Source organism: Hordeum vulgare, chromosome 4H, assembly GCF_904849725.1.
Source record: "Hordeum vulgare subsp. vulgare chromosome 4H, MorexV3_pseudomolecules_assembly, whole genome shotgun sequence".
NCBI lineage: Eukaryota > Viridiplantae > Streptophyta > Magnoliopsida > Poales > Poaceae > Hordeum > Hordeum vulgare.
The window spans coordinates 543,508,625-543,525,382 of NC_058521.1; the positions used below are offsets into that span (position 1 = coordinate 543,508,625).

A 16,758-nucleotide genomic window follows, 5' to 3' on the forward strand; every position below is an offset into this window, starting at 1 on the left:
ACTTGTGTTCTCGTTCTTCACTTATATTTGTTTGAGAACATGTTATTTGCAATGGAAATTTGCTTTAAATGAAATTAATCTCAAAGTGATAGATATCCAGGGAGGATATAATAAAAACTTTCATGAAGATCATTAGATGTTAAACTTGATTCTTTGCATAGTTTTGTAATATGAAGATAGTGATACATGAGTTATGTTGATGAGTAATTATGCTTTAGTAAGAATATTGGTGTTAAGGTTTGTGATTACCTATGCATGCACATGAAGTCAATAATTATGCTATGAGATTAATTCCTACTTTTGTTGCATTATTCGGTGTTAGTTATGTCCAATGTTCGTTTATCATGATTATCATTCCTTGGTTGGGCGATTCTCAATCTATTTGCTAGCCTTAACTTGTACTAAGCTGGCATACTGCTTGTGCATCCAAATCCTAAACCCAAAGTTGTGCCAAATGAGTCCACAATGCCTACCTATAAGCGGTATTTCAATTTCGTTCTAAGTAAATTTGCAAGTGCCAACTCTAATGTTCAAAATAAATTTTTGCTTTGTGTGCCCGTACCGCTCATGAAGCGGCGAGGGGTGGCCGGTATCTTCCATGTTAAATAGATCATTTACAAGATGAGTGTTTATTCACTTGTCATTGCACGAGAGCATGGCGGTAATAGCCATGGCTAGTCCCGAAATGCAAAGAAAATTTATTCTGTGTTGTCAAATGATAAATTCCTAGGAAATTGTTGGTATGGATGGTACCCGTGGATGCGGCTAGCCTTGGAGTGTGAAAGAATGGTGGAACAAAAGGAATAAACTTTATTTTCAGTTTGTGAACCGCCTATGATTTGTTTAGCATGGGAGGTATTGGAAACACTTAGTTGTTTTCATTGACAGGAAAAGCATGCAACCCAAAATATTTTATCTCTAAAGTTTTCACTTTGAGCTCACGCACCTCCACAAATCTCTGCTTCCCTCTGCGAAGGGCCTATCTATTTACTTTATGCAATTTTTATTTTTGAATTTGAGTCCACATCTTCTCTTATAAAGAAACAACTAAGGAACACTATTATCATACTTGAGCATTTGATGTAGCAAATATTTGGTTGTTTTGCGTGAATGGATTATTGATGGAGCATTATGGGCTAGGGATAGTGTTCTTTAGCGTTGATATTTTGAAAGACTTGGTTGCTTGTTGATATGCTTGAGTATTGAAGTTTTCATGTCAAATTATAGACTATTGCTTTGAATCATCTACAAGTCCATATGTCCATGCTAAAAAGAAAAAGAATACGATGAACATGTTAGGCAGCATTCCACATCAAAAATTCTATTTTATCATTTACCTACTCGAGGACGAGCAGGAATTAAGCTTGGGTATGCTGATACGTCTCCAATGTATCTATAATTTTTGATTGTTCCATGTTGTTATATTATCATTCTTGGATGTTTGATGATCATTTTATAGCAACTTTATATCATTTTTTGGGACTAACCTATTGACATAGTGCCCAGTGTCGATTGTTCTTTTTGCTGTTTTTTTTCTTCGCAGAAAATCAATATCAGATGAAGTCCAAAGGCCATGAAACTTTTTGGATATTTTTTGGACCAGAAGGAAACTTGAGGACCAAGAATGATCACCAGAGGAGGTTTAGGGAGCCCACTAGGCACCAGGGTGCGCCATGGGCTCGTGGCGCGGCCTTGTGGGTAGTGGGGTCTCGGGCACCTCCTCCACCGCATGTGAGCTCTATAAATACCCGAGTATTCCAAAAACCCTAGAGGATTCGATGAAAAATCATTTTAGCCACAACAAGTTCCAGAAGCCACGAAATCGAATCTAGAGCCCGTTTCGGAGAGGAACATGATCACGCAGGGATTCATCATCCTCATTGGTGGTCCTCCGATGATGTGTGAGTAGTTCATATCAGACCTATGGGTCCGTAGGCAGCATCTAGATGGCTTTCTCCCTCGTTTTGTTTCTCAATACAATCGTCTCTTGGAGATCTATTTGATATAACTCATTCTTTTGTGGTGTGTTTGTTGGGGTCCAATGAATTGTGACTTTATGATCAGATTTATGAAATTATATCCATTCTTGATTATTATAGCCTCGTATTTCTTCTTTGATATTTGGTTTTTGTCTAGCCAACTTGAGATTTTATCATGCAATTGGAAGAGGTGCTTTGTGATGGGTTCGATCTTGCGGTGCTCAATCTCGATGACAGAAAGAGACATGACACGCATGTATCGTTTTTATTAAGGATAAAATGATGGGGTATATCCCTACATGAATAGATCTTGTCTACATCATGTCATCATTATTAAAGCATTACTTTGTTTCTCTACGAACTTAATACATTAGATGCATGCTGGATAGCGATCGATGTGTGGAGTAATAGAGGTAGATGCAGGCAGAAGTCGGTTTACTTGTCTTTGACATGATGTCTATATACATGATCATTGTCTTGGATATCGTCGTAATTATTTTCTCTTCTATCAGTTTCCCAATAGTAATTTGTCTACCCATTGTTTGCTATTTTCTCGAGAGAAGCCACTGGTGAAACCTACGGCCCCCGGGTCTATTTCACATCATCTATTTGCAATCTCTATTTTGCTATTCGCGTTTCCATTTTATTTGCTCTTTTATTTTCAGATATGTATTATCAAAAACCCAAAAATACATTGTTGTTTTTATTTTCCATCACTTTATTTGCATCTATCAATCTATCATTTTACTTTACCCACGAGGGATTGACAACCCCTACACGCGTTGGGTTGCGATGATTTGTTATTAGTGTGTATGGACCGCTTACATAGTCTTGTGGATCTTCCTACTGGATTGATACATTGGTTTCTTAACTAAGGGAAATGCTTTTCGTCGGTGTGCTACATCACACTTTAAGCATGGAGGAATCCAACACAATCAGCGAGGAGTCAATGTCACAGGGGAGGCCTGCTTCTATCCCGTACACCATAAAAAATGGTGTGTATCATGTTGATCGATTCGGGGTGGTGCGCAGGCCCCACAATACAGAGTCAAGCTCCTCCACCCAATGGTAGTCAGATTCTTTCACAGAACGGACCACTCGAGGTTTTTTACCGCTCATAAGAAGACCATTGGCCCGTTCAACTTGTCCATTCGTTTGTGGGTGATATACGCAGGTGTAATCAAGCTTGATGCCCATGTTAGCCCACGAGTCCTTTACCTCCTAGGCTATGAAAATGGATCCATTGTCCATTATTATACTATGGGGGATACCATAACGGTGGACCACGCCGGATATAGAGTCAATAACCGGTACGAACTTAGCTGAAGTTACTGGTTTTGCTTCAATCCACTTAGTGAATTTGTCGACCATAACGATTAGATATTTATTTTCTTGGTCCCCCCTTTCAGTGCTCCGACCATTTCCAGCCCCAGACCGTGAAAGGACAGGTGATCGGTATCATTCGAAGAGCCGTTGGGGCATGTGGCTTTGATTTGCAAAGAGCTGACAACCAACACGATGTTGGACTGGTGTGTGGGCGTATGCGTGAGCCGTGGGCCAAAAGAAGCCAGCTCAAAAGGCCTTGCTTACTAGGCCCCGAGCTGCTGCATGGTGGCTGCCCATGCGTGCGTGTATCTCGGCCAAGAGTTGATTTCTTTCTTCTTCGGGTATACACTGTTGGAGAACTCCGGTGGTGCTTTTCTTGTATAGCTCACCCTCATGGACCTTGTAGGCCTTGGATCCCTTAATTATTTGTCTTGCCTCGGTCTGGTCATCACGGAGTTCTTGGCGGAGAAGATAGCGAGGAAGGGCTTGGTCCATGGAACGATTACTGCCATGACTTTGTGAACCGAAGGCGTTTCTTCAAGTGTAGAGCCGCCAATGAGTTGTTCATTTCATTCGATGATAGGAGGTATGATCTGCTCTTGGTCATTGGCTCCAGCTTCCTTGTCTGCGTCCACTCGTACCATGGATGGCTTGAAAAGCCGATTCAAAAAGGTATTCTTACACACACAGTCGTGCTTGGAGCCCATGCGGGCAAGGACGTCAGTAGTTTGATTGTTGGCTACGGAGACATAGTGGAATTCTAATCCTTCGAACCGTGCGGATATTTTGAGTATGACGCTTCTATATTCTGCCATCTTTGGGTTTATAGCGTCGAATTCACAGTTAATTTGGGAGATGGTGAGGTTAGAGTCTCCCCGTACCTAGAGCCGTTGTATGCCCATTGATGTTGTCATCCGAAGTCCATGCAATAGAGCCTCATACTTGGCTGCATTATTGGAATCGGTGTACATGATCTGCAATACGTACGAGATGTTGTCGTGAATGGGGGTGTAAGTATAACACCAGCCCCTAGTCTGGCGAGCGTCTTGGATCCATCAAAGTACATCATCCAATGGGAGTATGTAGTGTACTCTCTCGGGAGCACGGCCTCCATCCATTCGGCAAGAAAATCACCCAACACCTGAGATTTAATAGCTCGGCATGGTTTGTACTTGATTTCCAAACATAGGAGCTCAATGGCCCATTTGGCTATGCGGCCAGTGGTGTCCCTGTTGTTAATTATATCATTCAGGGGTACTTCGGATCCCATCGTGACCAAACACTCTTGAAAGTGGTGTCAGGGCTTTTGGGATGCCATGAAAACGATATAGGCTATCTTCTGGTAATGTGGATACCTAGATTTGCACGGGATTAGCACTTCTCACACGTAATAGACCGGATAATGCACCCGGAACTTGTAACCCTCAGCCTCTCGTTCGACAATGAGAACTACACTGACCACTTGATTGGTGGCTCAGATGTACAACAACATTGATTCACCTATGCTAGGCGGTGCTAGTATAGGATTGCTAGCCAATAACATTTTAATTTCTTCCAATGCGGTCGTTGCCTCATCGGTCCACTCGAAGTTTTTCGTCCGTTTGAGGAGTCTGTAGAGCGGTAGTGCCTTTTCACCAAGGCGGGAGATAAAGCGTCTTAAAGCCGCCATGCAGCCGCCGGTTTTTGCACGTGCTTCAGTTCTATAGGGATCACTAGTTGGGATAGGGCTCGGATCTTAGGAAGATTGGCTTCCATTCCTCTATGAGAGACAATAAATCCGAGCTGTTTACCCGTGGGAACTCCGAAGACACATTTTCCCGGTTTGAGATGTATATCGTAAGCCCGTAAATTGTCAAAGGTTTGTCAGAGGTCGTCCACCAGGGGCTGGTGTGCCACCTCTTAGGGGTGGGTGGCCCCTCCCAGTGAACCCCGGGAACCCTTTCGTCACTCCTGGTACTTTATCGGTAATGTCCAAAACCTTTCCGGAACCCGTTTACCTCTTTACTATATATCAATCTTCGTTTATGTACCATTCCGGAACTCCTCGTGACGTCCGGTATCTCATCCGGGACTCCAAACAACCTTCGATCACCAACATACATAACTCAACTATATTGAAATATCACCGAACCTCAAGTGTGTAGACCCTGAAGGTTCGAGAACTATGCAGACATGACCGAGACACTCTCTGGTCAATAACCAATAGCGGGACCTAGATGCCCATATTGGCTCGTACATATTCTACGAAGATCTTTATCGGTTGAACATCTATGTCAAGGATTCAGTTAATCCTGTATGATGTTCCATTTGTCCATCAGCATGTTACTTGCCCCAGATTCGATCGTCGGTATCTCTATACCTAGTTCAATCTCGTTATCGGAAAATCTCTTTACTCGTTCCATAATACAAGATCCCATGACTAACTCTTTAGTGACATCGCTTGCAAGCTTGTTGTGATGTTGTATTTACCGAGTGGGTACTGAGATACCTCTCTGTCATACGGAGTGACAAATTCAAGTCTTGATCCATGCCAACTCAACACACACCCTCGGAGATACATGTAGAGCACCTTTATAGTCACCCAGTTATGTTGCGGCGTTTGATACACACAAGGTACTCTTCCGGTGTTAGTGAGTTACATGATCTCATGGTCATAGGAGCACATACTTGACATGCAGAAAAATAATAGCAATAAACTGACACGATCACATGCTACGTTCATAGTTTAGGTCTTGTCCATCACATCATTCTCCTAATGATGTGATCCCGTTATCAAATGACAACACTTGTCTATGGATAGGAAACCTTGACCACCTTTGATCAACAAGCTAGTCCATTTAAATGCTTACTAGGGACAGTGTGTTATTTATGTATCCACATATGTATTTGAGTTTTCAATCAATACAATTCTAGCATGGATAATAAACGATTATCTTGAACAAGGAAACATAATAATAACTATTTTATTATTGCCTCTAGGGCATATTTCCAACAGGGTATGCCTCCGGACTCGCCAAAACCGGAGGGTGGGGAGGAGGAGGAGTTGTCGGGCACCATGGAGGAGGACGCGCCGGAGGAGGACGAGGCGGGGATGCATGCTCCGGGCTTGAACACGGCTGAGGCGGAGGCGGAGTTCACCGTCCCCTAAGCCGAGGAGATGGCGGAGCAGCGTGCCATCGTGGATTCCATCCGGGATGGCGTCGAGGTGGAGGCCAACCGTCGGCTCATCCGGCAGAGGCAGGCGGAGGCCGACGCCCTCTTCGACGATCTTGACGCGGAGATAGCGGCGGAGAAAGCCGCATCAAAGCATTCGGAGGGGGCCACAGCGGACGCGTCGATGGGGGCGAAGTTGTAGTTGTCATACATTTATTCGTCAGAGGGTACGGAGATCGTCGAAAGCTCCGACGAGGAGTAGCTAGTTTGTACGTAGTACGTAAGTTTTTATTGTTACATGCTTTTATATGGATTTAAGAATCTAGTACGAGATGTTCGTAGGTTTTTGAGAGGTCATTTTTGCTATACTGTTGTATATGCTTTTAGATGCAAATCCATTATCATCAAAGTGCTGGCAAGGAAGACAAGCGCGCGTACGTACATACTAGTATACATAACGAAATGGTACATAACAGCCGGCGACGTAACAAAGACGCAGGGAAACCAAACCGAGTTCCAAGCGTACCTGGAAACAAAACAAAAACGCGGGCGGCAAGGCAACGAAGCTCGCGGCCACCCGAACTCAACTCGGACAGTGCGTAGGGAGTACTCGGTTTATGTTCATCCCATTGAACCTGAATCTGAACCCCATTGCGCCTTCGCTAGCTCCTGTTGATAAATACTACGGATCCACGCGCGCATCCCATCAATCCACGCGGAAGCTCCTCCCTCCCCCTTCTCCGGCGGCCATCATCGATCTCTGCTTCTTGCTTAGTTCCGCCGCCCTCTCCAGCAACCAAATTAGCAGTTCGTTCGTCGAGCTAGCGCGCGCCATGGCCGCCCGTAAGCGACCTGCTGCCGCCCTCGACGCCTTCCGCGCGACGACGACTCAACATCAACAATCGGCGACGTCCCGGTCCTGCAAGAGGAGCCGCGCCTTCATCGGGTGCACCGACGACTACCAGCAGGTGGAGTGCCTAGGCAAAGGAGGCTTCGGCGTCGTCCTCAGGGTGCGCCACAAAGTCACCAAAAAGGACTTGGCCGTCAAGTTCCTCTCCTCGCCGGACGACACCGAGGAGGGGGCCGACGTCGAAGATCTTCATCGGGAGGCCGGATTCCTCGAGGCATGCCAAGGAAATCCTTACGTCGTCGGCTTCGAGGGCATGGTGCACGACCTGGACGCAGGCGACGTCGGCCTCGCCATGGAGTACGTCGAGGGGTCTAGCCTCGAGTCTTTACTGTGGGACAGGCGCGACGGCCCGCCGCTCCCGGAATCCATGGTGCGCGACTTCATGTGGAAGCTTCTGAACGGAGCCGAAAAGATGCACGACCGCCATGTCGTCCACCGCGACATCAAGCCCGGCAACATCCTCGTCGGGGAAACCGGGGAGCTCGTCAAGATCTGCGACCTTGGGCTCGCCATCTCCATGTCCGACAAGCCACCATACAATCAGGCCGGCACATCATCCTACATGGCGCCCGAGATGATCATGGGGAAGCGGGACTACGACGCGCTCGTGGACTCGTGGTCCATCGGCTGCGTCTTTGCCGAACTGCTCACCGGCGCGACGCTGTTCATGCTCGACGACGAAGATGAGGAGAAAGACCGGACAAAGAATGCCATAAAGCAGCTGGGGAGCATCTTCCGAGTGCTCGGGGTGCCGGACGAGAGGACGTGGCCAGGGTGCACGTCGCTGCCGCTCACCGTCAAGGCGCCGCAGCTGCTGCAGGAGAGGCACAAGCACAACCGGCTGCGGGATTTGTTCCCTGAAGAGAAGCTGTCCGAGGAAGGATTCCAGGTGTTGCAAGGGCTCCTCACATGCAACCCCGACAAGCGACTGACGGCAGCCGCCGCGCTGAAGCGCCCATGGTTCGCTGTTCCTCGTTCGGCCGCCGCCGCCGCCTCCACGAAGGCCGACGCTCTGTCGTTTCCTAAAAGGAAGGCACCAAGGATCAAGTTCATCCCGCCGGCGATGCCAGAGAAGAATGTACTCAAAATTCCACTGGCCGTGTGGAACGCAACGCAACGGGTGTAATGAAACCCTCTTGTCGTGACTGTGCTTGGATAAGCCATCTATGTAATGTAATAGCTAGCATAAACTCTCTTGATGTAACTGTGCTTGGATGAGCCATCAAGTAGAACTTGATCGCCGGATCGGCCATTAGTGTTGGCCTGGTTTTCTGAATTCTATGTGCCATTGCGCACATGTTCAGAGAATCAGAGATGTGTATTTCTGAGCTTGTGTTCAGAGATCGATTACAGTGCTGACACGTTGTTTACACGGTCAGCTGTTATTGAGTTATAATATTGCACAATTTGTGCTGTTTTTCAGAAATCATGAAGTGATGATAAACGTGTACAGTACAAATATTCTAAGCAACAGAAATCTGTAGAGTGATGTATGAATTGATATTAAAAATGTCTTGCTGGTGCAGATTTCATGAGAACTTATAAATTATATAAATTTGGTAATGGTACTAGTGCAGCAATTGGACTGGATCATGTAGTTTCAGTGTCTCTGTTTCCGCAATCTTTTCCATATGCAATTTTCTTTGCTGTGAAATATAGAGTAGATAGGAAAAGAAAGTATGTCATGTATTTTATTTAAGTTAGCTACACATCAAGCTGTCGCCTCAGATTATTATTCTAACGGGATCTTCAATACATGGAAGAAGACCTGCACTAAAACTGGTGGTACCTTTGCACTAAAACTGAAACTATGATATGGATCTGCTCTGTTCAAGCATCTAGCTCTGAAGCAGGAAGCAAAGACCTGAATTTGGCAAGGCTACACGCAGTAGGGGCAGTACGTGAAGCTCTAGACTGATATAAGTGCACAAACGTCATTACCATCTCCAGTTGAACAGGCCCTAGAAACTTAGCGGAATAAGTTTTTTTTTTTTTGCAGGTGAACTTAGCGCAATAAGTTTCGGCAACAGTACGACAACAATCAGGATCAACAACAACAATAACAATAAATTTGAACAAACTTTGGGAGTGTCAGTAGGAGGAAGCTAATTCTATGTATTTATTTTTGACTGCTCTGCATTTTCATTTAAGTAAGGGGAAAAATCTTTACATGACTGAAAGACAGCCTAGAAGAACCGAAAAGAAGATCAAACGAAAGCACTAATCTGCACGAACAGTTCGTGTGTACACAAATAAAAGAGCAATCACTCCCAAGCCTCCTCGAGGAGGCCTATCTCATCAGCAGCTTTCCTCAAAAAGCTCTTCAGCCGCGGTGGATTTGGCGTTGAAGATCGTCCCGTTCTGCAAGCTAATTCTATTGATTACATGCTCTCGTCGGTGGTTAGAGAGTTCGTGCATAGGGTCTTTGCTAGACTTGCAGTGTCATTTATTTTACATCTTCATCGTGCTGGTCGCTGGCGTCTTTGTCATCACCGGGCATCGACCGGCACCATGCGCTGCATTCTGAAACTATGGTGCGGAACTATGCCCGGCTGAAGCCCAAGCAGGCAATGCACAAACGGGAGGACAAGGGACAACTTTGTATAACAAATTAAGTTTCGGAACCATTGTAACAAGAATCAGAGTGGCGCAGCGGAAGCGTGGTGGGCCCATAACCCACAGGTCCCAGGATCGAAACCTGGCTCTGATAGTTTTTCGAAATTTTACATTTTTTTCTTCGTTCGTTTTGCTGAGTTCCTTCCTGCTCCAAGATTCGTGCACGCCCACGGCGCCTTTTGGCGAATGGACGCGCACAGAACGAAGCGCTTTTTGGCGAACGGCCGCGCACAGAACGAAGCGCTCCCGAGGAGCTCGTCAAGATCTGCGACCTCGGGCTGGCCATCTGCTTGTCCAAAAAGCCACCGTCTCACTGTTCATGCTCGACCCCGAAGATGAGGAGGAAGACGAGACAAAGAATGACATAAAGCAGCTGGAGCGCATCTTCCGAGTGCTCGGGGTGCCGGACGAGAGGACGTGGCCAGGGTGCACGTCGCTGCCGCTCACCGTCAACAAGCCGCAACTGCTACCGGCGGGGCACAAGCACAGCCGGCTACGGGATTTGTTCCCTGAAGACAAGCTGTCCGAGGAAGGATTTCAGGTGTACCCCGAGAAGCGACTGACAGCAGCCGCCGCGCTGAAGCACCCCGTTCCGCTGCTCCTCGTTGCGCCGCCGCCGCCGCCGCTGAGAAGGTCGACACGTTTCTGAAAAGGAAGGCACTAAGGATCAAGTTAGCCATCTGTGTAATTGTGCTTGGATGAGGCATCAAGTAGAAGTTGATCCATGGCGCCTTGATCGCCGGATCGCCCATTAGCGTTGGCCTGCTTCTCTGAATTGCATGTGTCATTGTGCACACGTTCAGAGAATCAGAGATGTGTAATTGTGACGTAGAGTTGAGAGATTCAGTAAAGCGCTGGCATGCTGACATGTTGTTTACAGATGCTCAGTTATTATTGAGTAGTGCAGAATTTGTGCTGTTTTTCCAAAATCTTGAACTGCTGATAAATATGTGGTACGTACAAATGTTCTAAGCAACAGATGTCTTGAGTGATGTATGAATTGATGGTTAAAATGTCCCGCTGGTGCAGATTCTATGAGCACTTATAAATTTGATGGTACTAGTGCAGCAATTGGACTGGTCCATGTAGTTCAGTGTATGTGTTTCCACTTTCCACCATCTTTTCCATATGCAAATTTCTATATGTGAAATACAGTAGATAGTAAAAGAAAGCATGGTGCACCTGTGGGATGTTCAACACGGCGAGCTGTGGAAGGAGACCTGCAGGGAGAACGAACCAACTTTGAAATTTCAGTGGACCAGCGCAATCCGGTTGGACCCTTGCACTAAAACTGAAACTATGGCGTGGATCAGCTCTGTTCAAGCATCTACTACCAGATTCGCGGAGTAGCTCTGAAGCAGGAAACAGAGACTTGCTTGAGTTTGGCAAGGCGGTAGGCAGTGCGTACGCGAAGCTCTAGACTGATAAGTGCACGAATGGCATTACCATCTCGAGTGCAACAGGCGCTAGAAACTACAGTACATGCTCTCATGTCTCATCCCGTGCTGGTTGGAGAGTTCGTGCCTAGGGTCTTTGCCGGTTGCAGGCTTGCAGTGTCATTTATTTTACATCTTCATCGCGTGGTGGTCTCCGGCGTCTTTGTCATTGACCGGAACCATGCACTAAATTCTGAAACTATGGCGCGCAACTGCATATCTGCTATGTTCAAGAATTGGTGAGATTTACATGCCTGGCTGAACCTCAAGCAAACATTGTACAAACGGCAGGAGAAGGGATGCTATTATACAAGAGAGGAAGTTTTAGAACGAAAATAAGAAGAATCAGAGTGGCGCAGCGGAAGCGTGGTGGGCCCATAACCCACAGGTCCCAGGATCGAAACCTGGCTCTGATAGGTTTTTTCATCTTTATTTTTTTTCTTCATAAATTTTCATTTGGACTTCCATTTCTTATTGAGCCAAATCTCTATTTATTTCATGTTTTTTGCCTTCATCCATTTACTGGATTTGTCAACTTCTGCGCTGGGTACTTTTCTTTTTTTCCGTTGCTCAAGCATCGTCTGGATTTGAACTTTCGAGTTTGCAGTAGCAGAGAGGTCATTTATACGTGTTCCAGCTTCCAGAGTTGTTCCTGGACAGCAGGAGCAAAAGAAGAGCTGTTCTGGGCAAGCCAAGATTGGCTGCAAAAGCGGGTTTCAGCCACAGGCGTGCATGCAATGCAATCATCTCTTCTCCTCCTCCTCCTCCTTCAAATACTAATAAACAAAAAGTGAAGAACTGACCTTTCCCTGACCCATACCATGCAGTCCACTTTGAGTGCGAGAGCTGAAGCTAATAGGTTGTTTGGATTGTGATTATCTTTGTCATATATTATCATATTATGTTTGTTATACTTGCCACACTTGTCTTATTTGAGTTGTTTAAATTGTTAGCCACACTTTGGCTTGCCTAAAAGAATTTTGACATATTTTTTGTGTCTATGACATGTAGGTTTACTGTTTATAAAAAATGCTTGCCTTAGATGCGGCTAGAACCAAACACACATCTAAGTTGATTAAATTTGCCTAATGTGAGGTGTGGTCAAGTGTGGCAATGTGTGACTAAGAACCAAACAACCCCTAAAACAGCTAAAAACAGGACTAAACTAAAACTGAAACATTTACTTGGCCATACCACAATACGTTTTCCGCTTTGAGCGCCATGATGACGCACCTGCTCATGGCACTCGAATCATGGACGTCTTTCATGCTTTACTCTTCATGTACTGAGCCTGTGGCATGCACGTCGCCGCTAGACGTTAGATCGATGATGGATTCGTCATGATCGGAGGCCGATACGTCCATCATGATGCGGTTGCGGCCCCAGGGGTCGCCGGTCAACTGTTGCGCACCGGACAATACGACTCTACCTTACCGGCGTCTGTCGTGACCTTGCAAGGCAATACACGCATCGCCATGTTTCCGTCGGACGTGAAGCGGGTGTGCACCTCTGCCTCGGCGCGCCAATAAAGTGGTTGCACATTTGCCACAGTGTTTTGACACCGGACGGATCGCACAGCCTTCGATGAGCCAGCGATAACGCGCCCCGCGCCGAATCTATGCGTCGGTTTGACGGACGCAATGGGTTCTCGTGTGAGTGGAGTTCGACCGTTGTCGGATACACTCCTTTCAGGACGCGGCGGAGCGCAATGAGGACATCTTTCTCCTTCTCGGGGCGCGTGGGATGAGCTCCTAGTCCCTAGGTCAGCAGACGGAGGACTTAGATTCGCTGCGTGCCATGTCGTAGAAGCCTGGAGTGGAATGCGGCTAGAGTTTCGTCCGAGCACGGATAGGCTTGAATATATGTGAGGCTGGGTGGGGCATAGTAGGCCCATCTGACGTGGCGGCAGTGTTCACACGCATTCGGGCATCCCCATATCCGACCTAGGATATGGGGGTTGCCGGTCAGCCGGACGTTTGAGCCGAATTTGTCAAGTGCGGTTGGGTGGCAAATTTGCACCCGAGCAGTGACCGGGCAACCCGTTCGGGGGGTCTGATTGTGGATGCTCTAAGAGCATCTCAAATAGATGATGTATTTTACATCATCAAAAAGTGAATCCCCAACTTCCTATTCTTCTCTTCGATCGGTTGTATGGTAAGATTCTCCGGCTCGAGGAACTCCGTCGCCTTTCGGTCATTGCTCTCTGGGAAGTTGAGCTCGTGGATCAACTGGTCGAGATGTCACGCGGCCTCTTCGACGGACGAGTAGGTACTGAGCCAGTAGTGACAACAGTAGCACTGGAACTCGACACCAAAGTTGCTAGAGGGCTTCGTCCACACCCTCGTGAAGCAGGACTTGCTCTTCGGTCAAGATGGGAACGGGCCGTGTCGGCCCACCGGGTCACTGACCCGGCCCAAAAAGTCAAGGCCAATGGGTCAGGTGGGTTGGCTTTGAATCATATATGGGTCAGTGGAGCCTACATCATGCGAATCGATGGGTCAAACGGGTCGACACAAAACAGCAGGCATGCATATACATATTGCCTAAATGGGTTAGTACGTGAGGCCATTTGATATCCTCGTGTTACGACATCTGAAGTTCTGAACCAAGGATGCACGAACAACGTGCATGCATACATATAGACATATTGCCTCGGCCAGTGCAGTATGACTAATTATTTTCCGTAATGAGACATCCAATGACGTGTACATCAACTCACCTGTATGTGGACATGATGAGTTAAAAAAACCGAGAGAGGAAGAGAACGGGATGAGTAATACACGAGGACATCAAGCATGTGTAAAAAATGTTGAATTTTGGATCGGCTTCGTGTATCCAATGAGTCACTAAGGCCAGGAAATTCTAATGAAATAGGTCGACCAATGGCCTCGCATATTGACCTTGGGGCCATCGGACCAGGTCCGGGTCGACCCACTCCCATCTTGACTCTTCAGCGACATGGCGGCGTGACATCAACACGGGTGATGGTATCGACGAGGGACAGCTAGAAGAAGTGTGGCGGGGTGCTGTGGAGGTCATGCACTGGTGAATTTGGGCGATGCGGCTTCTGAATCGGGCAGCGCGGCCGCGGAGACAGAGCAACTTGGAGGCGTGCGGCGGCGGGGAATCGTCGATCCGACTATGATGGGTGGGACGACCGGATCCGATGACGACGTATGTGGCGCGATGGCAGGTTACAGCAGCTAGCACCACAGTCGCGCGTGGTGGGAGGTCAAATGAGCTTTGCACTTGGAGGTTGGACGGTCGTTCAACACTACCCGGTTTTACTCGGGCGCGGTTGGTAACACAAATTTGCATGTATAGTAAAACCTGTGTATTTTCTTACATGCCCCCTTTGTTAGCAAAATATGTTTAAAGTATTCTAAGAATACTATTGTTTTTCATATTATTGTTGTTTTATTTACAACAAGTTGTTTAGCTGCGTCTAAAAACTTTGGTTTTATATTAGAGAAGTTGCCAAACCCTAATTTTTCTCTACATAATAGAAAGAACCCCATACATTTAAAAAAAATGAGAAGGTGAGAAAACTAGAGTATTTATGTTTTAAGTAAGCAATAACCAATACTTTAGAAAACTTATGTATGTCAAAAACTACTTTACTATTAAATGGGACATCATCTCCTGAAGCAACGTTTTTGTTCTTCGTGGTGTAAAAAACGGTTATTATAGGACACATATGTTTTGCACCCGAGCTCATTTGAGCTCGGGTGAACAACAAAATCCGAAAAAATGTTAAAGAGTTCAATAAAGTCTTATTTCTTTTTGCAAGAAACATTGGTGTTTTTTCAACATGTGTGCAAAGTTTCGTTAGAAATAACATTAATGTAAGCTTGAAAAAAAATCGATGCTTTAAATAGCACTCTTTTTGAAGCATCATTTTCCCACACCTAAACGAATGTGATTCCGTGGTGAATTTTTGCATACATGTTGAAAAAACATCAAAGTTTCATGTAAAAAAATCAGACTTTATAAATTATTTTAATATATTTTTTTCAAAATTTACTGTTCACCCTCGCTCATGTGAGCCGGGGTGGAAGGCAGTAGTAGGAGCACCGCTACCTCAACACAGGTGGGCAACAACAGTAAGTTGAGCATATAAGTACCCCTCCATCTTTTTTCTCTCACGTCGGGACGCTCTCTTGCGGGCGACAGGCCGAAACCCTAGCCGTCGCCCGCCAGCAGCCCTTCCCCGCCCCTCCTACTTGTCGCCGCCGGAAGAAGCCCGACAGGCATCAGTGTCGGTCGGGGGTGATACGTCTTCAATATATCTATAAATTATGAAGTATTCATGCCATATTTATCTATGTTTACCATATTTTTATATGATTTTGATGTCCTTCATGTGGTTTAATCAGAACTAACCTGGACTGACGTTGTTTTTACTAGAATTATCATGGTGTTGTTTTTTATGCAAAAAATAAAAGGTTTTGGAATCGTCCGAAACTTTTTTATGTTTTTTGGGGAAAATAAGAAATATCACAGCGAAGAACCACTAGAGGGGAGCCACCCATGGGCCACGAGCCAACAGGGCGCACCCACCACCCTGGGTGCGCCCTGTTAGCTTGTGGGGCCCACGTGGCTCCGGCTCGCGTGATTCCAACGCTGAAAATCCTATATATACCAAAATCCTTAGAAATAAATAGAGAACTTTCACTCTGCCGTCGTAACTCTCTGTATCAAAGAAAAACTCATCTTTAGCCTTTCATGTACCTGATACGTCCATTTTGCATCATGTTTTCATGTTGATATTTATCGCTTCTTGGGCTGTTATTTCACTTCACGGTACTATTCTTATGCCTTTTCTCTCTTATTTTGCAAGGTTTACATGAACAGGGAGAATACCGGCAACTCGAGTTCTGGCCTGAAAGTGGAGCAAAGTTGAGATACCTATTCTGCGCAACTCCAAACGCCGTGAAAATCAACGGAGATTTTTTTCCCAATTTATAAAAAATACTGGGCCGAAGAAGTGCCAGAGGGGCGCCAGGGGGTGGCCACAAGCTTGCATGGCGCGGCCACCCCCCAGGCCACGACATGGGGGCTTGTGGGCACCCTGCTGGCCCACTTGCCCCCCTCTTTTGCTATATGGAGGGTTTCATCCAGAAAAAAATCAGACGGGAGCTTTTTCGTGGTTTCGCCGCCGCCACGAGGCGGAACTTGAGCAGAACCAATCTAGAGCTCCGGCAGGACGATCCTGCCGGGGAAACTTCCCTCCCGGAGGGGGAAATCGTCGCCATCGTCATCACCAACACTCCTCTCATCGGAGGGGACTCGTCACCATCAACATCTTCATCAGCACCATCTCATCTCCAAACCCTAG

The 16,758-nt window shown here is 46.4% G+C and overlaps 1 protein-coding gene and 1 pseudogene across 1 annotated transcript; both read left to right on the forward strand.

Annotated features, from left to right (window-relative positions):
• Nucleotides 1–7,291: 7,291 nt before the first annotated feature.
• LOC123450721 (putative cyclin-dependent kinase F-2) lies at nucleotides 7,292–8,494 on the forward strand. The gene has a single exon (XM_045127838.1). The coding sequence runs from the start codon at nucleotides 7,292–7,294 to the stop codon at nucleotides 8,492–8,494; it is 1,203 nt and encodes a 400-aa protein (XP_044983773.1).
• A 1,405-nt stretch (nucleotides 8,495–9,899) lies between these two features.
• LOC123450722 lies at nucleotides 9,900–10,789 on the forward strand (annotated as a pseudogene).
• The last annotated feature ends 5,969 nt before the right edge of the window (nucleotides 10,790–16,758 follow it).